At 60.8% G+C, this 27,789-nt stretch overlaps 1 protein-coding gene across 1 annotated transcript; it reads left to right on the top strand.

Annotated features, from left to right (window-relative positions):
* Window positions 1-339: 339 nt before the first annotated feature.
* Window positions 340-27,190, top strand: Ahnak2 (AHNAK nucleoprotein 2). The gene is made up of 7 exons (XM_047538606.1): window positions 340-464; window positions 7,935-7,993; window positions 8,095-8,193; window positions 8,731-8,832; window positions 9,555-9,705; window positions 9,932-10,113; window positions 10,234-27,190. The coding sequence occupies exons 4-7, from the start codon at window positions 8,818-8,820 to the stop codon at window positions 26,512-26,514; spliced, it is 16,629 nt and encodes a 5,542-aa protein (XP_047394562.1). The 5' UTR covers window positions 340-464; window positions 7,935-7,993; window positions 8,095-8,193; window positions 8,731-8,817; the 3' UTR covers window positions 26,515-27,190.
* Window positions 27,191-27,789: the final 599 nt, after the last annotated feature.

Below are 27,789 nucleotides of genomic sequence, written 5' to 3'. Positions count from 1 at the left end.
GGTCTCCACAGGGAACTGAGGCAGGGCCTGGGAGGGCGGCCTCCCTGCAGTGTCCATCCACACAGCAGGATGCAGTGTGCACTGACTGGGCTGGCAGCTGTGACTCAGGCAGGCGTTTCCTCCCCGAGTCAGCTGCCTGGGCTGGGGGGCACTCCGGGTGGGGGCCCTGGCTCCCCAGGCTGAGCTGGGGAGGCTGGCCCAGTTCCTGGCCTGTGAGGGGACCCACCCACCCCCACTGGTGGGGCTCAGCCTGCTGAGGAGGAGGCCGGGAGGGAGGGACGACGGGGAGGCTGTGGAGGGAGGGCGGGCGGGGCGTCAGGGAGGCAGCCAGCTCAGGAACCTTTTCTGGGCCAGTTGGGAGAGCGTCTTGGGCCTGGCCTCCTCTGTGAGGCTGCTGCCCGCCCCGGCCGGCCTGTCCCCTTTCAGTTTCAGCCCTGCGGCACCTGCCCCTCACCACTCAGCAGGTCAGTGGGGGCCGGATGGGCAGCCAACAAGGGGGCTGCAGGGGCAGAGCTGGCCTGGGCATGTCCTGATCCCTGACCCAGAGCCCGCCTCAGGCTAATGTTGGAGGGCCGGTCTGCCGGTTCACAGTGGCTCCTGCTGACTTGTAGGGCCAGCCAGGCTGGGAGGGTCATCGGTGAGGGGCTATCTCGACTCCAAGTGGCCTGGAAACTAAGAAGGCCTGGCGGGGACTGCTCCCAGCTCCTGGACCAAACCCGGGGTGTGCGAAGCGTGTGCAGGGCTCTGGGTCCCACCCTGGTCATGGCTGGGGTTGGTGGCTCTCTCTTGAAGGGAGCCTGGGCTGGGGGGACGTTGCTGCCAGGGCACTGGCATGGCCATTTGGCAGCAGGACAGATTTCCAGGCCCCCTGTGTGTCCTGGGGCAGTTCTAGGGTAGTGGTTGCTGACCTGTCTGGCATGGGGACCTGGGTTGTGGAGGTGGCTCAGCAAGGCCTGGTTTGCTTTCCTGCAGCTGCCAAGGTGCACTCTGGAGCCTAGGGCGGAACCGCCCCTTGGTCACAGCACCCTGGCATCTGGCCTTTCCACCCAGACTCAGTTGACTTTGGGGATGGATGGGCATGGGAACTGCACTGCTGGCCACTGAGTCCCTTGGAGCTGGTGGGCTTGCCTGAGCCTCTGCTTCTCCAGGTACAGGAGATGGACTGGGCCCACCTGCTGCCCCTCTGGCCCTGGTACTAGTCCTGCTAAAGCTGGGCGAGACTTGCTCCTTGCCTGCAGCTTTGACCGACTCCTTCCCTTTCCCTCCCCAATGCTTGCCTTGCACTAGCATTTATTATGCATCAAATGTATGCCAAACTCTGAGTGCTTGGTGAGCACAGTGTTCTGCAGACCAGAACTAAGGAGTGTCCAGAATCAATGGCAGGTCACCCTGTGAGTTTAGGGTGGAGGAAACAGCCTGTGAAGTCCAGAGACAGGAGAGGGCCTGGGCCCCAGGCAGGAGCAGAGAGGAGCTTTAGATGGTTGGCAACAGGGAGCTACAGAAGATTGTTTCAGGAGAGGGTGATGTGAACACTGGAGTGGGTGAGGAGCCCTGGCCCTGGGGCTGCCGAGCCTGGTTCCCCCAGCTCGGCCTCTGAGGCTGGCTCTGTCTCCACATTCACAGAATAATCTCCAGAAACATCAGGGGTGGGAGCAGGCCCCTGAGTGCCTGGGGTGTTGCTCACAAGGTCAGAGGTCTTGTGACAGTCAGCCGAGCTTGGCACTTTCTTCTTGAAGTCCAGGATGTGGTGAGGTGGAGCTGTGTGCTTGAGTCTGTGTGGGTGCCCAACTGAGGGCAGGGTGGCGGCCTCCACTGGCTAAGCCTGCTCACTCCCATTGCCAGAGCCAAACTGGAGGCTGTCCAGGGTGTTGGGTGGGAGCAGACCTCGCCACACGGGCCTCTGCACGCTCTCTCAAGTGGACGGAGAAAAGAGAACCTCTGCAGTCTCCCGGTCCCTGTTGCCCTGGTGACATGCAGAGAGGCCCACCACTCTGTCCAACCTGGAGGCCAGAGCTCACCCTGGGTGGTGGCTTGGGTGCGAACTTGGGTTTTGTTTACCTGAAAGCTCCACCTCTGTGGCCCTGCACAGCAGGGCCCTGCAGGCAAGGTGTGGTAGGGTCATTTGGGGTAGGGTGCCCTTCTCTGCAGTCCCTGCTGTGTCACTCCCTGTTCCCCAGGCCAGTACCTGCCCCCCACAGCCCACATGTTCAGGCCCCGCCCTGGGGTATTCCAGTCACTGGAAGCGACTTTTCTGGGCTGGGGTTTCCACCAGGGCTCACTGGTGTGAGGGGCTGACCTGGATCCTTCCCCCAGCTGTGGGTCGGCACCTGCAGGAATGTGGGGTCAGCGGTGGTGTACGAGGCCCTTCGGAAGAACTGGGCACTCCCAGGAGGGTGGGGGGAGGCCCTGGATGCCAGCAGCCAGAGCAGCTGGGCCCCCTCAGGTGTGTCCCCTCCATGGCCTCCTCTGCAAAGTGGGGCTTTGTGACTGTCAGCAACAGTGTTGTTCCAGCGAGCGCTAACAGCTGGGCTGTTTGTAGCGCTGTGAGGACAAGGACAGTGTCTCTGGTGGGCAGGTGGGTGGGATGCCTACCCTGTGCTCTGGGGCCAGGTGGGGCTCCCTCAGGACCTGGCCGAGGCCGTGCAGCCGGTGGAGGTGGCCAGACTCCTCCTCTCCCAGGCGGGCAGGCCGACTGAGCAGTCTTCTCCTTCCTGTTTGTGCGTCCCTGGGCCAGGCTCACGGCAGCTCCTGGTCACAAGGCCCCTGGCAGCGTCCTGGTGGCGAGGAGGTGGTGGGCTGGTGGCGCCGCCTCCTGGCCTCTGCTCTGCATGCGTAGGAGGGCGGCCCTGAGGGAGGCCCGCAGTGGGCCAGGGCCGGGCGGCTGGGCGGGGCTGCGTGTGCCTCTTCCTTCCCTCCTCTCCTCCCCGTTCCCAGTCCAGGGTGTGTCCTGCCTCCCAGTCGTCAACACCTTTCCTCAGGGCCCTGGACGCCCCTGAGCAGATTTAGGGTGCAGCTTCTCAGGACTGGGGGGCCTCCATTGTGGGGCCGGCCCCAGCTCCCCCCCAGCAGCCCACCACCCTGCCAGACCTGTGGGTCTGGACTTCCTGCCTGGAGGCTCCCCTGTCCCAAGGAGCCACCTCACAGATCCCTGTCCTGTCAGCTGCCCACCACCCCATACGAGAGGGAGCTTCTCCCTGACTCTGGCTTTGTCTGACCAGAGGGTGGCCAGGAGGCTCAGGAGGGAGAGGGAGCCGCCGGGTACCTGGGTGCCCTGAGAAGCTTCTCAGGTCAGCGCCCACCCAGCCCAAGGACCCCAGGCCCACCCTAAGACTAAGGGAGTTGCTATGGGCCAGTGGCCCAGGGAGGCCCTGGGGAGGGGTTTCGGCCCGGAGCAGCCTTGCCTGAAGGTGACCCTGGGGGGGGGACATGACGCCGGCTTCTGCCCCTGCCCTGAGCCCTCCCCCAGCCCGTTTCCTGGAGTGTTGAACGCCAGGCCCCAGCTTGGGGTTGGAGGCTTTGGCTCTGGGCACAGCAGAATGGGAACCGGGGTCCAGAGAGAGGCTGCCCTGCTGCTACCCAGCTTCCAGGAAGGGCAGTGCCCAGAGGCCCGGAGCCTTCCTGGGGTCGCCCTCCCTCCTCCCGCCGCACCCTCCCCCTGCAGTCCTGGCGTGACTGGGCGGGTCCTCTGAGGAGCCCTGCAGGAGTGGGGTGAGGGCTGTCGGGAGGCAGTGATGGGGCGTCAAGCACTCCCGTGTGGGCCTGGGGAGGCTCGGTGGGAGCCGCAGGGGACCCCGTGGTGGTGGACTGGTGTCCCCGTGTGAAGGCATATGAGCTGGCCATGGGGAGGTGGGCCCATCTGGCCCAGGTCAGAGCTGTACAGGAGACAGCTCCACCTGGTTAGGGAGCAGGGGTCTGTGGGGAGACCCAGGGGAGGGCGCCAGGAGCAGACCCCTTGCCCAAGGTCAGATTTACCAGTCCCCCCATGGGGCCCTGGAGTCCAGGGTCTGGGCATGCTGCTGGAGCAGTAGAAGGAGGTGGGCGGGAAGTGGGGTGGGCGCCAGCAGCTCCTGCCATGGCCCAGCACCTCTGCCCTGCCTTGGCCTCTTCCCCATCTCCCCTGGAGAGCCTGACCCAAGGCTGTGCCCGGCCCTCCAGTCACCTTGAGGAAGCACAGAGGAAGGCCCACGCAGGACCAGAGCTCTTGGGGCGCACAGGTGCAGCCTGCTGTACTCTGCAGACGGGGGTGTCCATGGCCTGACACCCAGGCAGGACAGGTAGGCTGGACCGTGGGTATCCATGGGGAAGTCTAAGCTCAAAGAGGGGACAGGCTGGCTCAGGGTCACATAGCACATTGGTCAGAGACCAGCAGCCAAACCCAGACTCCTGCCAGAACTGGGCTTCCCCATCTCCTAATGGGGTGGTCTCCAAGGCTAGGGCACCTCTCTGTGGCACAGGAAGTGCATGGTCCCAGACACCAGTACCCCAGCATGGGGTGCCCTCCGTATTCTACCAAGTCTGGCCCAGGGTCCTTAAGATATTTGAGGACCCCCTAGGCAGGTGGGGTTGAAGCAGCACTTGTACCCCTGGTCACCAGCAAGGAATCTCAAGCAGGAGGCAGCCCTGGAACACAGGCCTGTGTGCCAGCCAGAGTCTGATCAGCATGGTCCCTTCTTCAGTATCCACTACGATTCAGGGGGTTGGGCCCAAAATTCTGTCTGTGGAAAGATTTTATTTATTTGTTTTTTTCTGTCTCAATAAAACTTTATTCACAAAACAAGGCAGTGGGCCAGATTAGGCCTGTGTAGTTCACTGACTTCCTGTCTCCTGACAAAAAAAGCACAGTACCTGATTTTATGAGTCCAGAATGAGTCTCTGGGACTGGTGGGCACACTCACCAGCTGTAAAATGTCAGCTTGGGTTTGGCAGGGAGGTGGCTGAAGATGGGCATTGCTAGTCTCTCTCTTTTTTGAGACAGGGTCTCACTCTTTTGCTGAGGCTGGCCTTGAACTTAAACCCTTCTACCTCAGCTCCTGGGGGGCAGGGATCCCCAGCAAGGCCACTGTGCCCAGTCTCTTGGATTCCCAGTGTCCCATGTGGGAAGCGGTTCCACAGGGGTTGGTACTGTTTGGAATGTCTACTTCTTGAGCAGCACTGACTGTTTTTACAGTTGATCTAAAGCTTCCCATTCATTGGCATAAAGTTTGTACTTTCCTCATTTTGATTCTATGTGAAATTTTAAATTTTTTTATGAGAAAGAATGCAGATTATGCAGCTATTCCAATAACCAGAACCCTACTGAGGAGCAGACGCCTCACCTGCTCCTGTACTGCTTCCCACTGGACGGACATGCCTCAGGTGCTTCTCCTCCCACTCTGTGGACATCTGAGTCTTCCTGGTCCTCAGTGCTGCCAGCAGGACTGGCTGCGGCCGTGCTTCCATCTGGTTCCCCAGTTGATGGGCCACAGGGTAGGTAGGATGTGGTGGCTGTTTCCAAAGGTTGTACCAGTCTATCCCATGCCTGGGACGGGGCAGAACCTGCCACACGTCCTCCTCACCGCCGTCAGTGGCCGGGCTTGGCTGGCGGGCCTTGACTTTCAGGGGCACTACCCTAGAGAGGAGGGTGCCAGGCACGGCTTCATGTGGCCACTGGCCAGCGCCGGTCCCCCCTGGTGGGCAGCCTTTCCCGCACTGGCTGGCCCGCCTTTCTGCTGGGTTGTTTTGTCTTTTGCTTAGCTTGTGAGGACTCAGTGCTTTTCGGAAGGAGGCCCGTGCTTGGGCAGCGTCTTGTGACATCTGTGCCTGTTTGGGGGCAGCTTCTCAGGTCACACTGGTGTCTTTGGATTTGAATGAGCAGCAGCTTCGAAGATAGACATGCTCCTCAGTCATTTCCTCTGGGAACTGTTTTTGAGTCCAGTTTAAGAATTTTTTCCCCCTAACCCAAAGTAATTTCTGTTTATCTTATGGAAGCTTTACGGCTGATCTTTCCACTGTGGACCCGTGACCCACATGACGCTCTCTTCCTGTGCTGAAGGTGGCCTTGAGGTTAGGCTTTTTCCGTGCGACTGTCCAGCGAACCCTGCACTGGAAGAAGAGGGTCCTGACATTCGACGTGTGTAGGAGTTTCTGGAATCCCCATTTCACAGGCTTTCATCTGTATTTCCCTGATGAAGATGTCAACCATCTTTTCTTGAGCTAATTGACCATTTGCACATCTTTTGTGAAAGGCTAGTTCAAATCTTTAGCTCATTTTCAATCGCAATTTTTTGGAGTACTATATGAACATGTATGTAAAAAGTGATATATGTGCTATCTGAGTGGTAAATACATATTCATAATCTATATTTTAGTACTTCATTTTAATCACACTATTGACCTACTGGCTAACCCAGGGGTGCTTAACCACTGAGCCACGTCCCCAGCCCTTTTCACTTTCTATTTTGAGACAGGGTCTCACTAAGTCGCTAAGGGTCCTGTTAAGCTGCCAAGGCTGGCCTCAAACTTGTGACCCTCCTGCCTCGGCCTCCCACTTGCTGGGATCACTTGCTGAGCCACCATGCCTGCCTACATCTTCTTGTCTTTCAAATGACTGCCTCGTGGGTGACGTCTGTACTTGAACTCATCACAGTCGCTGTGCCGCTTCAAAAGTCAAAAGTCCAGTGAGAACTGACCAAGGACTGCTGCGGCCCTGTCCTTGGTGCTGAGCCGTCACCTGCTTCTCCTCCACACCTGTGACAGCACGCGTCACCATTTTTGTGTGTAGTGTCGCCTTCTTCCTTCACGGTCATTGAGGTTTGTTCTGCTAGGCTGTGAGGCCCCTCTGTCCTGAGTGCGCCGTCCTTTCTAGCAGCCGCAGAATCGCCTCTACCATCCGCACGATCCCTTTCTAGATGGTTGTCTCACCCTGGGACCCCTCGACCCTGCGGCGGCGGATCTCCCCAGACCCAGACAGGCGATGCTGGCGTGATCCTGGTAGAGTGTGAGCCTCTTCCTGCTCACCTGCTGTGCACCCCGTCCCACTGTCCTGCCACTGCAAGGCCTGGTCACAGTCTCCACGAGATGTGGGGCCAGGCCCGCCGCTTTATCCACGGTGTTCACGGCTGAGACCTGTACCCCAATCCAGCCGGCCGCTTCTCAGTGAGGTCTGGCTGGAGCGCTGTTACCCTGTGCCCTGTCAGCTTCCGAGCGGCCATGGCAGACTGGCCGCAGAGCCAGAGGTGCTGGCCATTGGGGCTTCCACAAGAAAAGTCTGCCCACGAGTGCTTCACACAGTCTTCTGTTAAAGAAATCAGTAAAAAGAAGTGCAGACAGGCGTGTGCAAAGGACACCTCTGCCAACGAGGGGGCGTAGGACAGCTGTCCTGTGAGACCAGGTCACCCAGGGACAGGTGGCCCTCTGCATAAGGATGCACTAGGGGTCCACGCATGACCAGGTTTCCTAGCGTGTCCCTTGGCTCAGCAGCTTGGGACCAACTCTGGTCTCCTCTGCTGGGCTCCACGCTGCTTCTCATCTCAACTGCTCCTCTAACGCTGTCCGGAGCTCTCTGAGGTCTGCGGGTTTTCTCCGTCCCTCCCGCTCTTCTATCAACCCACAAGGGGACAGCAGCCTCTCCGGGCACCTCAGACCTGCTGTTGAGCTGCTCTGGGAAGGTTCAGCTGGGAATGTCCATCTGGGTTTGAAACATGCTGCCCCTCCCAAGTCCTCTCACACCGAGCACAGCCAACCTGGTCCACTTCAGTCCCAAACCTGCTTTCCTCCAGGTGTGACCAGCTCTCAGCAGCTGCCTGTGTTAATGGCGATTCTTGGGGCAGTTCAGAGGAGGGGTCCGTGAGCCGCTTGCTGCGGGTGTGGACAAGCCTTCTGAATCCTCTGTACGTTTGGTGTTTATTGCCGGGCACCCATCAGCATGTCCCTACCAATAGCCTATCTCTCCGCAGTGTCTGGCCGGCAGTTGCAGCCCGAGGAGCCAGGGGCAGCCACTGAAGAGGACCGCTCTGTAAGTGGGACCGGGGAGGGAGTGTGTTCTCATAGCCGGCCCTTCCTGGCCTTGCAAGAGCCTGAGTGGCTGACGGGAACTTGATTCTCTCCTCCTGCCAGGTGACCCAAGGACCTGTGGACGAGATCATCCGGCCACGGCCACAGGGGTCCTCCCCTGTCTACGAATGCACAACAGAGGCCGCTGGCTTTGCAGTGCAGGTGAGCAGCTGGGCAGAGCCCTTGGCTGAGTCAGGCCCCGGCCCCCGGCCCCCCAAGTCACCCTGTGTGGGCAGTTTGCACGACGTCTGTGCTGCACCCTGCCCTATCTGCTGCCATCAGGCCATGGCTGCCCTTCAGCTGTCCCCTCTATGTGCCCTGGGCACAGAGATGCCTGCAGCTGGTGTGAGCTGGTGTGTGGTGGGGGCCTGGTGGGACAGAGGTGTGCACGTGTGCAGCCTCTGGGAAGGACACGCGGGCCCTGGGAGGCCTGGAGGCCACCGGAGATCACCTCCTACCTCTGGAGTTCTTTCCTCCACGCTCAACTCCGGTCGCCACAGGGTTTGCCAGAGGGAGCTGAGGGCTGGCCTGGCAGGAGGCAGGAGGCTGAACGCTGCCTTTTCCCTGGTGGCCCTCAAGGGACGCAGCTCCCTCTGCAGCTTCTGGGTCCCTCTGCCTGGGGTCTGCTGGCTGGAGACCTCTGTCCCCCCTGTTCCTGGGGCTGGGGTGGGTGGTAACTCCCAACCCCTGTGGCTACAGGAAGACGCCCCAGGCAGGCGTGGCTCCTCGGGGAGACGGAGATCCTGGTGGAAGCGGGACTCGGCAGACTCACGGGTCTTCTCCAGGATGAGTCACCCGGAGGTGGGTGTGCGGGATCCAAGGTGCCTGAGGCAGCCCCTCCCAGGACTCCAGCCAGAGGGAGGGTGGGGAGCAGTGAGGAGCCTGGCAGCACGTCACTGGGTCCCGGGCGGATATGGAGGCTCCCTGTGATGAGGGCACAGACCTCAGCTACTCGCCCACCCGGAGGGGCGGTGCCAGGTCAGCGCACAGCCACAGACGCGTCAGGGCTCTGCGGGGGCCCTGAGGGGCACGCGGCCTCCAAGGCCGTCTGCTCCTTCCTGGGTGGCCTCATCTCTGCTGGCCACAGAGGGCGCCATCAGGTCCAGTGCTGTCCAATGCTGCGTGGGCTGCCCCTGGTTTCCCGTGTTGCCTGGGCTCTCTGGCCCTGTGTGATTTGAACACTGGGTGTCCTGCATGTGCCCAGTGCTTCACTTGTTTGTGACAAGAGAACGAGGTTGCCGGTGACAGCAGGCGTGGGCCACAGTGCCGCGGAGCCTCTCCTCTGCTGGCCGGGCAGTTCTGGTAGGCTGGGTTGAGGGCACGGGAGGCAGTGCCCACTGGGGCTCTCCAGCCGACTTCCTCCGGTGCTGGGACACCGCAGCCTGGGCCCACCTGGCCGATGCTCCCACCTCTGCCGTGTGTTGCCCAGGGCGACAGGCAGATGCTGAGGACCCCACCCTCGGGAGACTGGCCCTCGCAATGAGGGTGCTGCTCACTGTGGCCCTGATGTCCTTGTGCTCCAGGCTGTGCAGGAAGCGGCAGAGGTGACGATGGAGACTGAGGTGGAGGCAGGAGCCAGTGGCTACAGTGTCACAGGTGGTGGGCGCCAGGGAATCTTTGTCAAGCAGGTGCTGAAGGACTCCTCGGCGGCCAAGCTCTTCAGCTTGAGAGAAGGTGCCATGCCCATTGTAGCCCTGGGTCCCCAGGATGGGGGGAGATGGAGGGGAGGGCGGGGGGCAGGGCCACACCCGGAGCTCAGGATGGCCCCCCTTCATGTCTCTGCTCAGCTGCTCCAGCCTGGGCCACTCGCGGTTCCTCCTGTGCCCCAGGGCTGGGGAGCCCCGGCGCCCCCACATGGCAAGAGTGGGAACCAAGCCAGAGCTGTTCCTTCTTCCTCTAGGGGATCAGCTGCTCAGTGCCACCATATTCTTTGATGACATTAAATATGAAGATGCTCTCAAGATACTTCAGTACTCAGAGCCTTACAAGATCCAGTTCAAAATCAGACGGAAACTCCCTGCCACAAAGAGTGAGGAGTCGGCTGTCTGTGCCCCTCCGCGAGGCTCCAAGGGAAGGGAAGAGGTGAGGCCCTGCCCAGTGAGGCTGCAGAGGCTGCCCCGCTGCACTGATGCCCCTGCAGTCTGGTCCCCAGGGCCCGGGCTTTGCTGCCAGCTCCCCTGAGTCCCTCCCCCTGTGTTTCAGCACAGAGACGTTGCCGAGGAGTGCACAGAGACCCCTACAAAGACGCCGGAGGCAGATGGAGACCGGGAGAGGCTCATCTCCAAGCCCAGGATGAGCCGTGGCAGGCGGCCCCAGGAGAGGCTCTCCTGGCCCAAATTCCAAGCCATAAAGGGCAAGCGGGGGCCTGGCCCCCGGCGTTCACACAGTTCCTCAGAGGCCTGCGAGCCTGGAGACGTGTCCCCAACTAGAACAGACACGGAGGCCCAGCTGCCAGAGGAGTTCCTGGAACAGAAGGCAGGGCCAGGCCGTCAGAGGAGGAGAAAGTTCCTGAACTTCAGACTCAAGTTGGGCTCAGGGCAGGACCCGTCTGCTGCAGGGCATCAGGGCAAAGGGGCCCAGGGCAGGCCACATTCTCCTGGGGTGCTGGGGGAGACGGGCCCCTGGGATAAGGGGCCAGAGGACATGGGGGCTGCTGCAGGGGGAAAGAGCGAGGGGAGAGCACAGTCACAAGACGCCATGTCTGAACCTCCTGCGCAGCAGCAAACGGAGCCAGAGCCGGGTCTCCCAACACAAATCCTCGGCAACAGAACCCCTGGAGAAGGGGGAGGGGTGGCAGCCAGGGGCCAAGGGAAGACACAGCAGGTGAAAGCCCAGCAGAGGGCAGCAGCGCACAGCGACCCCAGGCCTGGGACTGATGCAGACCCCCAGATGGGCTGGACAGAGGAACAGGAGGAGGGACAGGGCCTGGAAGTGGGGACAGCAAGACTGTCCCTGCTGGACACTGGCCGGCCAGGCAGCACACAGGCACACCCACCAGGAACACAGGTCCAAGTACGAGAAGTAAAGGCCCCCAAATCTGGAATTTCCAAAGAAAAAGTACCAGAGACAGAAAAAGGCAGCAAAGGACTTGAGCTGAGAAAAGACAGGGGCAGGACACAGGTCACAGCAGGGAAGGACAGGCCAGCGGGCACAGGGCCCGCTGCACACGGATCGGGAAAGGAAGAAGGAACTGAGCAGACCCCAGAAACACTTCAGGAGAGGGCGTGGACACAGGAAGGCAAGGACAGGGAAAGGCGGGAGACAAAGGTGAAGGTGCCCAGGTTCAAAATGAGCTCTCTGGGATGGCCACCCACCAGGGAGGCTGCAGCCAGCCAGAGCAGAGCAGGGCGAGAAGAGCAAGAAGACAAGAGACACAAAGGCCAAAGAGAGAACACAGGACCACACATGCTGACCACGGACACAGAGGAAATGCTAACACAGGAAGGAGACGCAGAGAGCCTGCTAATAGGGACACCAGAGAAGGACAATGCCACCACAGAAAAACATGTGAAAAGGGGGGACAGAGAACCAGAGGGCAGGGACAGCAAGTTCAAAATGCCTAAGTTCAAGATGCCCTCTTTCGGGGTGTCGACCACCAGCAAGGGCTTAGATGGATCTGTCGAGGTGACGACACCCAAGGTAGAGAACAAGGAGGCCGTAGCCTCCATCCAGGGTGATCTCAAGCACCCTGATGTCAGTATCCAGCTGCCCACTGCTGAAATGGACGCCGGGGCTGTCCAGGTGGGGGTTACACTCTCAGAGGCCACCCTGCCCGAGGGAGAGCCGCCAGAGATCCGGGCAACGGGACTCAGCACAAAGGGGCACTTTCCCAAGGTGCAGATGCCCAGCATCCAGATGCCCAAAGTGGAACTCAAGGGCCCCCAAGTGGACATCATGGGCCCCAAGATGGATGGGAAAAGCCCCAAGGTCGAGGTGAGCATCCCTGATGTGGACGTGGAGATACCCTCCTTGCAGGTGGACATACAGGCTCCAGATACGAAGCTGGAGGGGGACGTGGCCTTGCCAGACAAGGACGTGTCCACCAGAGACAGCAAGTTCAAAATGCCCAAGTTCAAGATGCCCTCTTTTGGCCTGTCCGCCCCCAGTAAGGCCCTGGACGCATCCCTTGAGGTGAAGGCGCCCAAGATGGAGGCCGACGTGGCCCTGCCCTCTATTCAGGGTGACCTCAAGGGTTCTGACCTTAGCATCCAGCTGCCCTCCACAGACATGGATGCCAAGACTGGACAGGTGGGTGTGACCCTCCCAGAGGCCACCCCTCCCGAGGACCACCTGCCAGAGGGCCCTGCAGCACAAACTGGACTGAAGGGCCACCTACCCAAGGTGCAGGTGCCCAGCATCACGATGCCCAAGGTGAACCTAAAGGGCCCCCAGGTGCACATCAAGGGTCCCAAGCTGGGCATGAAAGGCCCCAAGGGCGAGATGAGCACCCCTGCTGTGGAGGTGGAGATGTCCTCCGTGGAAGTGGACATTCAGGCCCCAGACGCCAAGCTGGAGGGGGACGTGACCCTGGCAGACAAGGACGTGTCCACCAGAGACAGCAAGTTCAAAATGCCCAAGTTCAAGATGCCTTCTTTCGGGGTGTCAGCGCCTGGTAAGGCCCTGGACCCGTCCGTTGAGGTGATGATGCCCAAGGTGGAGGCTGAGGAGGCCCTCCCTCCCATCCAGGGTGACCGCAAGAGCTCTGACCTCAGCATCCAACTGCCCGTGGCTGACCTGGGCATCAGGACTGGACAGGCGGAGGTTAAAATCTCAGAGACCACCCTACCAGAGGGAGAGCTACCAGAAGACCAGACAACGGGACCCAGCATGAAGGGCCACCAAAAGTTGCAGGTACCCAGCATCAAGATGCCCAAAGTAGAACTCAAGGGCCCCCAGGTGGACATCAAGGACCACAAGGTGGACATGAAGGGCCCCAAGGGTGAGGTGAGCACCCCCGCCCTGGACATGGAAATGCCCTCAGTACAGGTGGACATGCTGGCCACAGACGCCAAGCTAGAGGGAGAACTTGCCCTGGAGGAAAAGGACGTGGTCACTAAAGACAGCAAGTTCAAGATGCCCAAGTTCAGGATGCCCTCCTTTGGTGTGTCAGCCCCAGCCAAGGCCCTGGATGTGTCCATTGAGGGTAAGATGCCCAGGGCTGAAGCTGACCAGGCCCTGCCCTCCATCCAGGGTGACCTCAAGAGCTCTGACCTCACCATGCAACTGCCCTCTGCTGACCTGGACGCCAGCACTGTCCAAGTGGGTGTGACACTCCCAGAAGCCACCATGCCTGAAGGAGAACTTCCAGATGTCCCTGTGGCAGGAGCCAGAATGGAGGGTCACCTGCCCAAGTTACAGATGCCCAGCATCAAAATGCCCAGAGTGGACCTCAAGGGCCCCTCGATGGACATCAAGGGCCCCAAGGTGGCCGGGAAAGGCCCCAAGGTCGAGGTGAGCATCCCTGAAGTGGACAAGGAGCTGCCCTCCTTGCAGGTGGACATACAGGCTCCAGATACGAAGCTGGAGGGGGACGGGGCCCTGGCAGACAAGGACGTGTCCACCAGAGACAGCAAGTTCAAAATGCCCAAGTTCAAGATGCCCTCTTTTGGCCTGTCAGTCCCCGGTAAGGCCCTGGACGCATCCCTTGAGGTAAAGGCGCCCAAGATGGAGGCCGACGTGGCCCTGCCCTCTATTCAGGGTGACCTCAAGGGCTCTGAACTCAGCATCCAGCTGCCCTCCACAGACATGGATGCCAAGACTGGACAGGTGGGTGTGACGCTCCCAGAGGCCACCCTTCCCGAGGACCACCTGCCAGAGGGCCCTGCAGCACAAACTGGACTGAAGGGCCACCTACCCAAGGTGCAGGTGCCCAGCATCACGATGCCCAAGGTGGACCTAAAGGGCCCCCAGGTGCACATCAAGGGTCCCAAGCTGGGCATGAAAGGCCCCAAGGGCGAGATGAGCACCCCTGCTGTGGAGGTGGAGATGCCCTCCGTGCAAGTGGACATTCAGGCCCCAGACGACAAGCTGGAGGGGGACGTGACCCTGGCAGACAAGGATGTGTCCACCAGAGAGAGCAAGTTCAAAATGCCCAAGTTCAAGATGCCTTCATTCGGGGTGTCAGCGCCCGATAAGGCCCTGGACCCATCCGTTGAGGTGACGGTGCCCAAGGTGGAGGCTGACGTGGCCCTCCTTCCCATCCAGGGTGACCTCAAGAGCTCTGACCTCACCATGCAACTGCCCTCTGCTGAACTGCACACCAGTGCTGTCCAGGTGGGTGTGACACTCCCCGAAGCCATCATGCCCGAAGGAGAGCTTCCAGATGTCCCTGTGGCAGGAGCCAAACCGGAGGGTCACCTGCCCAAGGTGCAGATGCCCAGCATCAAAATGCCCAGAGTGGACCTCAAGGGCCCTTCGGTGGACATCAAGGGCCCCAAGATGGACGGGAAAGGCCCCAAGGTCGAGGTGAGCATCCCTGACGTGGACAAGGAGCTGCCATTCTTGCAGGTGGACATACAGGCTCCAGATATGAAGCTGGAGGGGGACGGGGCCCTGGCAGACAAGGATGTGTCCACCAGAGACAGCAAGTTCAAAATGCCCAAGTTCAAGATGCCCTCTTTTGGCCTGTCAGCCCCCGGTAAGGCCCTGGACACATCCCTTGAGGTGAAGGCGCCTAAGATGGAGGCCGACGTGGCCCTGCCCTCTATTCAGGGTGACCTCAAGGGCTCTGAACTCAGCATCCAGCTGCCCTCCACAGACATGGATGCCAAGACTGGACAGGTGGGTGTGATGCTCCCAGAGGCCACCCTTCCCGAGGACCACCTGCCAGAGGGCCCTGCAGCACAAACTGGACTGAAAGGCCACCTACCCAAGGTGCAGGTGCCCAGCATCACGATGCCCAAGGTGGACCTAAAGGGCCCCCAGGTGCATATCAAGGGTCCCAAGCTGGGCATGAAAGGCCCCAAGGGCGAGTTGAGCACCCCTGCTGTGGAGGTGGAGATGTCCTCCGTGCAAGTGGACATTCAGGCCCCAGACACCAAGCTGGAGGGGGACGTGACCCTGGCAGACAAGGACGTAACCACCAGAGACAGCAAGTTCAAAATGCCCAAGTTCAAGATGCCATCCTTTGCCCTGACAACCCCAGGCAAGGGCTTGGACGGGTCAATTGAGGTGATGACGCCCAAGATGGAGGCTGGTGAGGCTGTGCCCTCAATCCAGGGTGACCTTAAGCACCCTGATGTCAGTATCCAACTGCCCTCTGCTGACCTGGACGCCAGCACTGTCCAGGTGGGTGTTAAGCTCTCAGAGGCCACCCTGCCCAAGGGAGAGCCAACAGAGGTCCGGGCAACAGGACTCGGAAGGAAGGGGCACTTTCCCAAGGTGCAGATGCCCAGCATCCAGATGCCCAAAGTGGAACTCAAGGGCCCCCAAGTGGACATCATGGGCCCCAAGATGGATGGGAAAAGCCCCAAGGTCGAGGTGAGCATCCCTGATGTGGACGTGGAGATACCCTCTGTGCAGGTGGACGTCCAGGCCCCGGACGCCAAGTTGGAGGGGGACGTGGCCTTGCCAGACAAGGACGTGTCCACCAGAGACAGCAAGTTCAAAATGCCCAAGTTCAAGATGCCCTCTTTTGGCCTGTCAGCCCCCGGTAAGGCCCTGGATGCATCCCTTGAGGTGAAGGCGCCCAAGATGGAGGCCGACGTGGCCCTGCCCTCTATTCAGGGTGACCTCAAGGGCTCTGAACTCAGCATCCAGCTGCCCTCCACAGACATGGATGCCAAGACTGGACAGGTGGGTGTGATGCTCCCAGAGGCCACCCTTCCCGAGGGCCACCTGCCAGAGGGCCCTGCAGCACAAACTGGACTGAAAGGCCACCTACCCAAGGTGCAGGTGCCCAGCATCACGATGCCCAAGGTGGACCTAAAGGGCCCCCAGGTGCACATCAAGGGTCCCAAGCTGGGCATGAAAGGCCCCAAGGGTGAGATGAGCACCCCTGCTGTGGAGGTGGAGTTGCCCTCCATGCAAGTGGACATTCAGGCCCCAGACGCCAAGCTGGAGGGGGACATGGCCCTGGCAGACAAGGACGTGGCAACCAGAGACAGCAAGTTCAAAATGCCCAAGTTCAAGATGCCATCCTTTGGCCTGACAGCCCCAGGCAAGGGCTTGGACGGGTCAATTGAGGTGATGACGCCCAAGATGGAGGCTGGTGAGGCTGTGCCCTCCATCCAGGGTGACCTCAAGCACCCTGATGTCAGTATCCAACTGCCCACTGCTGAAATGGACGCCGGGGCTGTCCAGGTGGGCGTTACGCTCTCAGAGGCCACCCTGCCTGAGGGAGAGCCGCCAGAGGTCCGGGCAACAGGACTCGGCAGGAAGGGGCACTTTCCCAAGGTGCAGATGCCCAGCATCCAGATGCCCAAAGTGGAACTCAAGGGCCCCCAGGTGGACATCAAGGGCCCCAAGTTGGACGGGAAAAGCCCCAAGGTCGAGGTGAGCATCCCTGATGTGGACATGGGGATACCCTCCGTGCAGGTGGACGTCCAGGCCCCGGACGCCAAGTTGGAGGGGGACATGGCCCTGGCAGACAAGGACGTGTCCACCAGAGACAGCAAGTTCAAAATGCCCAAGTTCAAGGTGCCTTCCTTTGGGGTGTCAGCCCCCGGAAAGGTCCTGGACCCGTCTGTCGAGGTGACGGTGCCCAAGGTGGAGGCTGAGGTGGCCCTCCCTTCCATCCAGGGTGACCTCAAGAGCTCTGACCTCACCATGCAACTGCCCTCCGCTGACCTGGACGCCAGCGCTGTCCAGGTTGGTGTGACACTCGCAGAAGCCACCATGCCTGAAGGAGAACTTCCAGATGTCCCTGTGGCAGGAGCCAGACTGGAGGGTCACCTGCCAAAGGTGCAGATGCCCAGCATCAAAATGCCCAGAGTGGATCTCAAGGGCCCCTCGGTGGACATCAAGGACCCCAAGGTGGCCAGGAAAGGCCCCAAGGTCGAGGTGAGCATCCCTGACGTGGACAAGGAGCTGCCCTCCTTGCAGGTGGACATACAGGCTCCAGATATGAAGCTGGAGGGGGATGGGGCCCTGATAGACAAGGATGTGTCCACCAGAGACAGCAAGTTCAAAATGCCCAAGTTCAAGATGCCCTCTTTAGGCCTGTCAGTCCCCGGTAAGGCCCTGGACGCATCCCTTGAGGTGAGGGTGCCCAAGATGGAGGCCGACGTGGCCCTGCCCTCTATTCAGGGTGACCTCAAGGGCTCTGAACTCAGCATCCAGCTGCCCTCCACAGACATGGATGCCAAGACTGGACAGGTGGGTGTGACGCTCCCAGAGGCCACCCTTCCCGAGGGCCACCTGCCAGAGGGCCCTGCAGCACAAACTGGACTGAAGGGCCACCTACCCAAGGTGCAGGTGCCCAGCATCACGATGCCCAAGGTGGACCTAAAGGGCCCCCAGGTGCACATCAAGGGTCCCAAGCTGGGCATGAAAGGCCCCAAGGGCGAGTTGAGCACCCCTGCTGTGGAGGTGGAGATGTCCTCCGTGGAAGTGGACATTCAGGCCCCAGACGCCAAGCTGGAGGGGGACATGACCCTGGCAGACAAGGACGTGTCCACCAGAGACAGCAAGTTCAAAATGCCCAAGTTCAAGATGCCATCCTTTGGCCTGACAGCCCCAGGCAAGGGCTTGGACGGGTCAATTGAGGTGACGACGCCCAAGATGCAGGCTGAGGTGGCCCTGCCTTCCATCCAGGGTGACCTCAAGAGCTCTGACCTCACCATGCAACTGCCCTCCGCTGACCTGGACGCCAGCACTGTCCAGGTGGGTGTGACACTCCCAGAAGCCACCATGCCTGAAGGAGAACTTCCAGATGTCCCTGTGGCAGGAGCCAAACCGGAGGGTCACCTGCCCAAGGTGCAGATGCCCAGCATCAAAATGCCCAGAGTGGACCTCAAGGGCCCCTCGGTGGACATCAAGTGCCCCAAGATGTACGGGAAAGGCCCCAAGGTCGAGGTGAGCATCCCTGATGTGGACAAGGAGCTGCCCTCCTTGCAGGTGGACATACAGGCTCCAGATACGAAGCTGGAGGGGGACGGGGCCCTGGCAGACAAGGACGTGTCCACCAGAGACAGCAAGTTCAAAATGCCCAAGTTCAAGATGCCCTCTTTTGGCCTGTCCGTCCCCGGTAAGGCCCTGGACGCATCCCTTGAGGTGAAGGCGCCCAAGATGGAGGCCGACGTGGCCCTGCCCTCTATTCAGGGTGACCTCAAGGGTTCTGACCTTAGCATCCAGCTGCCCTCCACAGACATGGATGCCAAGACTGGACAGGTGGGTGTGACGCTCCCAGAGGCCACCCTTCCCGAGGACCACCTGCCAGAGGGCCCTGCAGCACAAACTGGACTGAAAGGCCACCTACCCAAGGTGCAGGTGCCCAGCATCACGATGCCCAAGGTGGACCTAAAGGGCCCCCAGGTGCACATCAAGGGTCCCAAGCTGGGCATGAAAGGCCCCAAGGGCGAGATGAGCACCCCTGCTGTGGAGGTGGAGATGCCCTCCGTGCAAGTGGACATTCAGGCCCCAGACGCCAAGCTGGAGGGGGACGTGACCCTGGCAGACAAGGACGTGTCCACCAGAGACAGCAAGTTCAAAATGCCCAAGTTCAAGATGCCATCCTTTGGCCTGACAACCCCAGGCAAGGGCTTGGACGGGTCAATTGAGGTGATGACGCCCAAGATGGAGGCTGGTGAGGCTGTGCCCTCCATCCAGGGTGACCTCAAGCACCCTGATGTCAGTATCCAACTGCCCACTGCTGAAATGGACGCCGGGGCTGTCCAGGTGGGCGTTACGCTCTCAGAGGCCACACTGCCCGAGGGAGAGCCGCCAGAGGTCCGGGCTACAGGATTCGGCAGGAAGGGGCACTTTCCCAAGGTGCAGATGCCCAGCATCCAGATGCCCAAAGTGGAACTCAAGGGCCCCCAGGTGGACATCAAGGGCCCCAAGTTGGACGGGAAAAGCCCCAAGGTCGAGGTGAGCATCCCTGATGTGGACATGGGGATACCCTCCGTGCAGGTGGACGTCCAGGCCCCGGACGCCAAGTTGGAGGGGGACATGGCCCTGGCAGACAAGGACGTGTCCACTAGAGACAGCAAGTTCAAAATGCCCAAGTTCAAGGTGCCTTCCTTTGGGGTGTCAGCCCCCGGAAAGGTCCTGGACCCGTCTGTCGAGGTGACGGTGCTCAAGGTGGAGGCTGAGGTGGCCCTCCCTTCCATCCAGGGTGACCTCAAGAGCTCTGACCTCACCATGCAACTGCCCTCCGCTGACCTGGACGCCAGCGCTGTCCAGGTTGGTGTGACACTCGCAGAAGCCACCATGCCTGAAGGAGAACTTCCAGATGTCCCTGTGGCAGGAGCCAAACCGGAGGGTCACCTGTCCAAGGTGCAGATGCCCAGCATCAAAATGCCCAGAGTGGACCTCAAGGGCCCCTCGGTGGACATCAAGAGCCCCAAGATGGACGGGAAAGGCCCCAAGGTCGAGGTGAGCATCTCTGATATGGACAAGGAGCTGCCCTCCTTGCAGGTGGACATACAGGCTCCAGATATGAAGCTGGAGGGGGACAGGGCCCTGGCAGAAAAGGACGTGTCCACCAGAGACAGCAAGTTCAAAATGCCCAAGTTCAAGATGCCCTCTTTTGACCTGTCAGTCCCCGGTAAGGCCCTGGACGCATCCCTTGAGGTGAAGGCGCCCAAGATGGAGGCCGACGTGGCCCTGCCCTCTATTCAGGGTGACCTCAAGGGTTCTGACCTCAGCATCCAGCTGCCCTCCACAGACATGGATGCCAAGACTGGACAGGTGGGTGTGACGCTCCCAGAGGCCACCCTTCCCGAGGGCCACCTGCCAGAGGGCCCTGCAGCACAAACTGGACTGAAGGGCCACCTACCTAAGGTGCAGATGCCCAGCATCACGATGCCCAAGGTGGACCTAAAGGGCCCCCAGGTGCACATCAAGGGTCCCAATCTGGGCATGAAAGGCCCCAAGTGTGAGATGGGCACCCCTGCTGTGGAGGTGGAGATGCCCTCCGTGCAAGTGGACATTCAGGCCCCAGACGCCAAGCTGGAGGGGGACATGGCCCTGGCTGACAAGGATGTGTCCACCAGAGACAGCAAGTTCAAAATGCCCAAGTTCAAGGTGCCTTCTTTCGGGGTGTCAGCCCCCGGTAAGGCCCTGGACCCATCCGTCGAGGTGACGGTGCCCAAGGTGGCGGCTGAGGTTGTCCTCCCTTCCATCCAGGGTGACCTCAAGAGCTCTGACCTCACCATGCAACTGCCCTCTGCTGACGTGGACGCCAGCGCTGTCCAGGTGGGTGTGACACTCGCAGAAGCCACCATGCCCGAAGGAGAACTTCTAGATGTCCATGTGGCAGGAGCCAGACTGGAGGGTCACCTGTCCAAGGTGCAGATGCCCAGCATCAAAATGCCCAGAGTGGATCTCAAGGGCCCCTCAGTGGACATCAAGGGTCCCAAGGTGGCCAGGAAAGGCCCCAAGGTCGAGGTGAGCATCCCTGATGTGGACAAGGAGCTGCCCTCCTTGCAGGTGGACATACAGGCTCCAGATATGAAGCTGGAGGGGGACGGGGCCCTGGCAGACAAGGACGTGTCCACCAGAGACAGCAAGTTCAAAATGCCCAAGTTCAAGATGCCCTCTTTTGGCCTGTCAGTCCCCGGTAAGGCCCTGGACGCATCCCTTGAGGTGAAGGCACCCAAGATGGAGGCTGGTGAGGCTGTGCCCTCCATCCAGGGTGAACTCAAGCACCCTGATGTCAGTATCCAACTGCCCACTGCTGAAATGGACACCGGGACTGTCCAGGTGGGCATTATGCTCTCAGAGGCCACCCTGCCCGAGGGAGAGCTGCCAGAGGTTCGGGCAACAGGACTCGGAAGGAAGGGGCACTTTCCCAAGGTGCAGATGCCCAGCATCCAGATGCCCAAAGTGGAACTCAAGGGCCCCCAAGTGGACATCATGGGCCCCAAGATGGATGGGAAAAGCCCCAAGGTCGAGGTGAGCATCCCTGATGTGGACGTGGAGATACCCTCTGTGCAGGTGGACGTCCAGGCCCCGGACGCCAAGTTGGAGGGGGACGTGGCCTTGCCAGACAAGGACGTGTCCACCAGAGACAGCAAGTTCAAAATGCCCAAGTTCAAGATGCCCTCTTTTGGCCTGTCAGCCCCCGGTAAGGCCCTGGACGCATCCCTTGAGGTGAAGGCGCCCAAGATGGAGGCCGACGTGGCCCTGCCCTCTATTCAGGGTGACCTCAAGGCCTCTGAACTCAGCATCCAGCTGCCTGTCACTGAAATGGAGACCGGTGCTGTCCAGCTGGACGTGGGGATCCCAGAGGCCACGCTTCCCGAGGGAGAGTCTCTGGAGGCCCCGGCACCGGGCCTTGGACTGAAAGGCCACGTACCCAAGGTGCATATGCCCAGTGCCAAGATGCCCACAGTCGACCTCAAGGGCTCCAAGGTGGACGTGAAAGGCCCAAAGGGCGAGTTGAGCGCCCCCGCCCTGGGCATGGAGATGCCATTCGTGCATGGCAAAGACACCAAGCTGGAGGGGGACCTGGACCTGACAGACAAGGACGTGTCCACCAGAGACAGCAAGTTCAAAATGCCCAAGTTCAAGATGCCTTCTTTCGGGGTGTCAGCGCCTGGTAAGGCCCTGGACCCGTCCATTGAGGTGATGATGCCCAAGGTGGAGGCTGAGGTGGTCCTCCCTCCCATCCAGGGTGACCGCAAGAGCTCTGACCTCAGCATCCAACTGCCCGTGGCTGACCTGGGCGTCAGGACTGGACAGGCGGAGGTTAAAATCTCAGAGACCACCCTACCAGAGGGAGAGCTACCAGAAGACCAGACAGCGGGACCCAGCATGAAGGGCCACCAAAAGTTGCAGGTACCCAGCATCAAGATGCCCAAAGTAGAACTCAAGGGCCCCCAGGTGGACATCAAGGACCACAAGGTGGATATGAAGGGCCCCAAGGGTGAGGTGAGCACCCCCGCCCTGGACGTGGAAATGCCCTCAGTACAGGTGGACATGCTGGCCACAGACGCCAAGCTAGAGGGAGAACTTGCCCTGGAGGAAAAGGACGTGGTCACTAAAGACAGCAAGTTCAAGATGCCCAAGTTCAGGATGCCCTCCTTTGGTGTGTCAGCCCCAGCCAAGGCCCTGGATGAGTCCATTGAGGGTAAGATGCCTAGGGCTGAAGCTGACCAGGCCCTGCCCTCCATCCAGGGTGACCTCAAGAGCTCTGACCTCACCATGCAACTGCCCTCTGCTGACCTGGATGCCAGCACTGTCCAGGTGGGTGTGACACTCCCAGAAGCCACCATGCCTGAAGGAGAACTTCCAGATGTCCCTGTGGCAGGAGCCAGAATGGAGGGTCACCTGCCCAAGTTACAGATGCCCAGCATCAAAATGCCCAAAGTGGACCTCAAGGGCCCCTCGGTGGACATCAAGGGCCCCAAGGTGGCCGGAAAAGGCCCCAAGGTCGAGGTGAGCATCCCTGAAGTGGACAAGGAGCTGCCCTCCTTGCAGGTGGACATACAGGCTCCAGATACGAAGCTGGAGGGGGACGTGGCCTTGCCAGACAAGGACGTGTCCACCAGAGACAGCAAGTTCAAAATGCCCAAGTTCAAGATGCCCTCTTTTGGCCTGTCCGCCCCCAGTAAGGCCCTGGACGCATCCCTTGAGGTGAAGGCGCCCAAGATGGAGGCCGACGTGGCCCTGCCCTCTATTCAGGGTGACCTCAAGGGCTCTGAACTCAGCATCCAGCTGCCCTCCACAGACATGGATGCCAAGACTGGACAGGTGGGTGTGACGCTCCCAGAGGCCACCCTTCCCGAGGGCCACCTGCCAGAGGGCCCTGCAGCACAAACTGGACTGAAGGGCCACCTACCTAAGGTGCAGGTGCCCAGCATCACGATGCCCAAGGTGGACCTAAAGGGCCCCCAGGTGCACATCAAAGGTCCCAATCTGGGCATGAAATGCCCCAAGGGCGAGATGAGCACCCCTGCTGTGGAGGTGGAGATGCCCTCCGTGCAAGTGGACATTCAGGCCCCAGATGCCAAGCTGGAGGGGGACGTGACCCTGGCAGACAAGGACGTGGCCACCAGAGACAGCAAGTTCACAACTGTTGATGTAGATACGCCTTTTCCAAAAGAAGAACTGGAATTGAAATTCCAGAGACCCCATTTTAAATTTTCTAAATTTTCCCTCCCCCATAACAAGGGTGGTGAGGATAGTGCTGGCCTGGACGAGGGCTCTGGGGTGTCCCTCCTCAGTGTGTCCCCCAGGCCTTCTTCAGAGTCTCATTGTGGAGAGTCACAGGAGCCTAGCATGTCTTGGGCCATGTCATCTATGGGTGTTCCCAGTTTTGCCACATCTGATCTTCCTCCTGTTAGATTTGACGGTACTGCTGACCACACTGGGGATGCTGTTTTCCCAGGCAGTTCAGATTCCACACTTAACCACACCCTTGGGCCTTTCTTTTCACCTGGTGCCCGTGCTGAGTGCCCTCAGCCCTCCTCCTGTTCTTTACAGCATGATATTCCCTGTTCTGGCTCTGAGACCTCTGCCGTCCTCCAGGTGGGAACCGTCATTCCTGTGTTCCCCCCCGAATACCGGCTAGGCCCTGAGGATACCCTGCTGCCTGTACTTCATGCCCGTGTAACTTTTCCTAAATTCCACAAACCCAAATTTGGATTTTCCAGTGCCACTGCAGTTGATGCGGAGGCAGATGCACCTGCTGCAGACGGCGGCACAGGCCTGTCTCTTCTCTGTCCTGTTGAGGGGGTGGATTCCTCAGGTGAGCGAGCCATGGTGGCCAGTCTCCCTGCCTCTCAGCCCTTGTCCCTAGGTGTCCCTGCATCCCCAGTGACGGAGGAGCAGCTGGGTCCACCTCTCCTCGGAGCCCCAGCTGAAGATGCTGACCCCGATGGGAAGGGCAGTCCCTTTAAGATGCCTCGACTCAAGCTCCCGGCTTTTAGCTGGTCTCCAAAAAAGGAGGCCATGGCGACTGGGGACCCTGGGGACCACCCAGAGGACTCCGCACTCAGCCTCGTTCTGGATCCGGACCAAGTGCATACCCAGCGTGGGGTCCCGATTTCCCAAACGGAAGCACAAACAGCTCTGCCTCCAGAGAAGGAAGGAGAGAAGGCGCGGCGCAGGAGGCCCGCCATCGCCATGCCCAGACTTTCACTTCCCAAACTGCGGGCTTCCAAGGGCCGGGAGAGCGTGCCACCGGGAGGCGTGGACGCTGCCTTTTCCAGTACCACAGGTGGATGCGACTCTGAAGCCACAGAGAAGGCCCGCCATGCTGATGGTGGCAGGGACACCGGTGTGAAGTTCAGCACCCTGGACGGAGACGGGGGGCCCACCCAGGTGCCACAGTCCCCTGGTCCCAGTTTAGGTCTTGCCAAACCCAATCTCAGCGCCTCCACAGTCAAGGTGGAGGTGAGTCTGTCTGAGGCTGACCTGGGCCTTCCCACACGTGACCAGGCTGTCAGAGGTGACAGCAGAGAATGCGGGCTGGGGGACACCTTGGTGAGCCAGTCCCATGGGGAGAGAACCGCTCCCACACCACCCCAGGACGTGCCCCCCGCGGAAAGCGCAGAGGAGGGCACCGCAGCCGGAGAAAGCCTGGCAGGTGGGCAGAAGCGCTGGCTCAGAGTGGCCAGCTTCCACACGCCTGGCGGCAGGCGCCCTTGCTCCAGGGAGCGAGGGGCGTCCTGGGAGCAGGATGCAGCCGAGTCGTGCATGCCGGCTGCCCGGGCGCCAGCAGAGGCGTTTTCCCAACCTGGGTCGGAGGAGACAAGCGTGGCCCCGCAATCCTCAGAAGCAGAGACAGAAGCGACCGCGCCCGAGAGCGAATCCCCTGCAGACGTCCCGAGCCGTCAGCTGGGGCGCCCGGGCTTGAGGCTGCACCTCCCTGCTGCCCCGATGTGTGCGTCGGGCCCCGGGGGCAGGACCCACCCAACTGAAGACTTCCTTCCCCTTCAGATGCCTAGAGTGAGGCCTTCTGAACGCCAGGCTCCACCAGCAAAAGGGTGCGGGGAGCCTCCTCCCAGGCCAGGAGGAGGAGACCTTGTCAAGGCAGAGGCCAGCACAGAGACGTGGTCCCTCCAGCCTGAGGGTCCTCTGAAGCTGAAGGCTTCCAGCACCGACCTGCCGTCCCAGGTTTCTGTGGTGAGCGTGGACCAGCTCTGGGAAGATTCCGTGCTAACTGTCACGTTCCCCAAACTAAAGGTGCCCAGGTTCTCCTTCCCTGAGTCCAGCTCTGAGGCGGACGTGTTCTTTCCCATTGTGAGGGACGTCCCCTGCGTGGAGGCGGGTGCAGAGGCAGCCCGTCTCCAGGAGAGTCCCGGGCTCTGGGGAGCCAGCCTCCTGAGGGCCGCTGGCACTTCGGGGCCTGGGGAGCGGCCTGAGGGCCCCGACCTCTCCTTAGAGGCACCCCCAGTTTCTAAGGTCAGGGTGCACATCCAGGAGTCTCGGGGTGAGAGTCAAGGGATCACCATTTGCAGCGGGGTGACAGGAGAGTGCGCTGGTCTTGGGGCACCCGAGGCCCTTTCCTCCCAGATTGTGCGGGAATCTGAGATCCCTGCATCCACAGTTGAGATGCCTTCGTATGGATTTTCCTTGCTAAAGGCAAAAATCCCAGAGCCCCCTGCACAGGCTAGCACGTGCGCCCTGTCTCAAGACTTGGGGGCATGGGAGCACCCTGGAGGGGCCCCAGGAGGAGACGCTGTCCCTGGAGGTCCCTGGCCTGACCCTGGAGAGCCATTTGAGGTCATCTCTACCAGTGCCGGCCTGCCGGGGCCACAAGCATGCGCGAGAGAGGTCTGCTCTGGCCTGCAGCTTGCAGACGGCGGCTCTGATGAGGAGCCAGCAGAAATCCTCGAGTTTCCCTCCGACAGCAGCCTGGAGGCAAGCACCCAGCTGGCAGGTGAGGACAGGGCTCCAAAGGAGAAGCTGGAAGGTAAAAAACCTTCTGGGTTGTTGTGGTCGTGGCTTCCAAACATCGGGTTCTCTTCCATGGACGAGTCCAGCGTGGAGGCCGGAGATGATGCCGGGAGGTCTGCTCCCATCCAGACCCAGCCTGGGGCACGGTCAGACCCAGAGCCACCAAAAAAGCAGGAGAGGGCGGGTTGGTTCCGGTTCCCCAGACTAGGCTTCTCCTCTTCCCCTGCCAAGAAGAGCAAGGGCGCAGAGGCCGAGGCGGGCCTGGCAGAGCAGAAGCTGCAGGAAGAAGCCGCCACCTTTTTTGATGCCAGAGAAAGTTTCTCCCCTGAAGAGGAGGAAGATGAAGTGGCAGCTGGGGCCGCAGGTGCCAGGCTGGGGTCCAGAGTGATGGTGGCGTCCTCGGCAAGAACAGCACTGACCCTGCTGGAGCACAGAAGTGCTGGGGAAGAGCCTGTGCCCAGGCCCGTGGCCGAGTGAGGGCAGAGAGGTGCGGCGCCAGCAGAAGGGACGGAGCGGGAGGCAGGGGCCGCGCCTGGCAGCACCGGGCACCCACCCTGACCATGGACATGGGAACCAAGCAGAAACGAGCAAGAACGTCGGTGCAACACCACCCACCCTCCTGAAATGGAGCCAAGAATGTGCCCAGCTCCCTCCAAGCCCGGGAGCACCCAGGTGCCCAGACTCCCCGCACGCGGGAATTCGCCAGCACGTGTGGCCGCGGGATGGCTGCTGGGGGTCTGCTGGTGCGCCACTGCTTCCGAGGCCGGTCCCTCGCGGAGGGTGTGGAGCGGGCCGGCGAGACCTGCCTGCTGCTGTTTCTTGCTCAAGGCGCTCCCTCCTCCAGGTCTGGGAGACGGTTACTGGCTCACACACCAGCTGGCTCCTTGGCGACAGCCTCCCCGTGGCAAGCTTCAGGATGCTTTGGTGATGATGCACACATGCTGGGCAGAGAGGAGATGGCCAGCCAAAGTGGTCCCCGTGGGCAGGGTGGGCAGCAGAGGTGGGGACACCTGAGTTGTCCTGAGACATCCATGCTGCTGCCTCGCTGTCTGCAGCGGGCAGTCCCGTGGTGTGGCCCCGCACCCCGCGATGCACCACTGCAGATGGAACTGGCCCGGCTGCCCCTGGATTGGCAATAAAGCAATGTACCTGTGGTCAAGGCTGCTGGGTCCTGTGTCCCACACTCGCCACACCGCAGCTGCCCTGTGCATGCTTGGTCCTGCTCTCGAAGGCCACTCTAGAAAGCAGGGTCAAGGGTGCACAGTGGGTGTGTCCCTGTTCCTTTGTCCAGACCCTCTGAGCAGAGGCCATGAAGGAGATGAGGAGGGAGATGGACCCTGAGGTCATGTGGGGTGGGGACACCAACACACACCCGTCCCACAGGCTGGAAGATAATGTGCAGAGCAGGACAGTAGAGAGTGGTCCTGGCTGGAGGCCCAGCTGACCCTGGCCAGGTTGGCCTGTCCTCACAAGCTGCAGGTGCCTCGGGGCAGCCCACATGGGGGTGGGGGTTGAGCAAAGTGGAAGGTTTCCTGCAACCTCCCTGCGGCCTGACACCCGCCTGACTCTGACCCATGGATTTGCAGTGTTCTGAGGGGGCAGCTGGAGCCGCACCCAGGTCCTCCTAGCCCAGGCAGGCTCCTGCAGACAAGTGCTCCGTGCGCTGAAGGGAGGACAGCGCTCTCCTGGCCGGCCCAGGAGCCGCTCTGGAGGACAGTGGTTGGGGTGCCCCTGCTCCCAAGGATGCCCACC

The sequence above is a fragment of the Sciurus carolinensis genome, chromosome 2 (genome assembly GCF_902686445.1).
Source record: "Sciurus carolinensis chromosome 2, mSciCar1.2, whole genome shotgun sequence".
Taxonomy (NCBI): domain Eukaryota; kingdom Metazoa; phylum Chordata; class Mammalia; order Rodentia; family Sciuridae; genus Sciurus; species Sciurus carolinensis.
This window is presented reverse-complemented; position numbering and strand designations above follow the sequence as displayed.

Excerpts from the sequence above, each read along its gene's own strand:
- Ahnak2 (XM_047538606.1), top strand. Across the intron at positions 9,706-9,931 it reads GCTCTTCAGCTTGAGAGAAG|GGGATCAGCTGCTCAGTGCC; the intron begins GTGCCATGCCCA and ends TTCTTCCTCTAG. Across the intron at positions 10,114-10,233 it reads GCTCCAAGGGAAGGGAAGAG|CACAGAGACGTTGCCGAGGA; the intron begins GTGAGGCCCTGC and ends CCTGTGTTTCAG.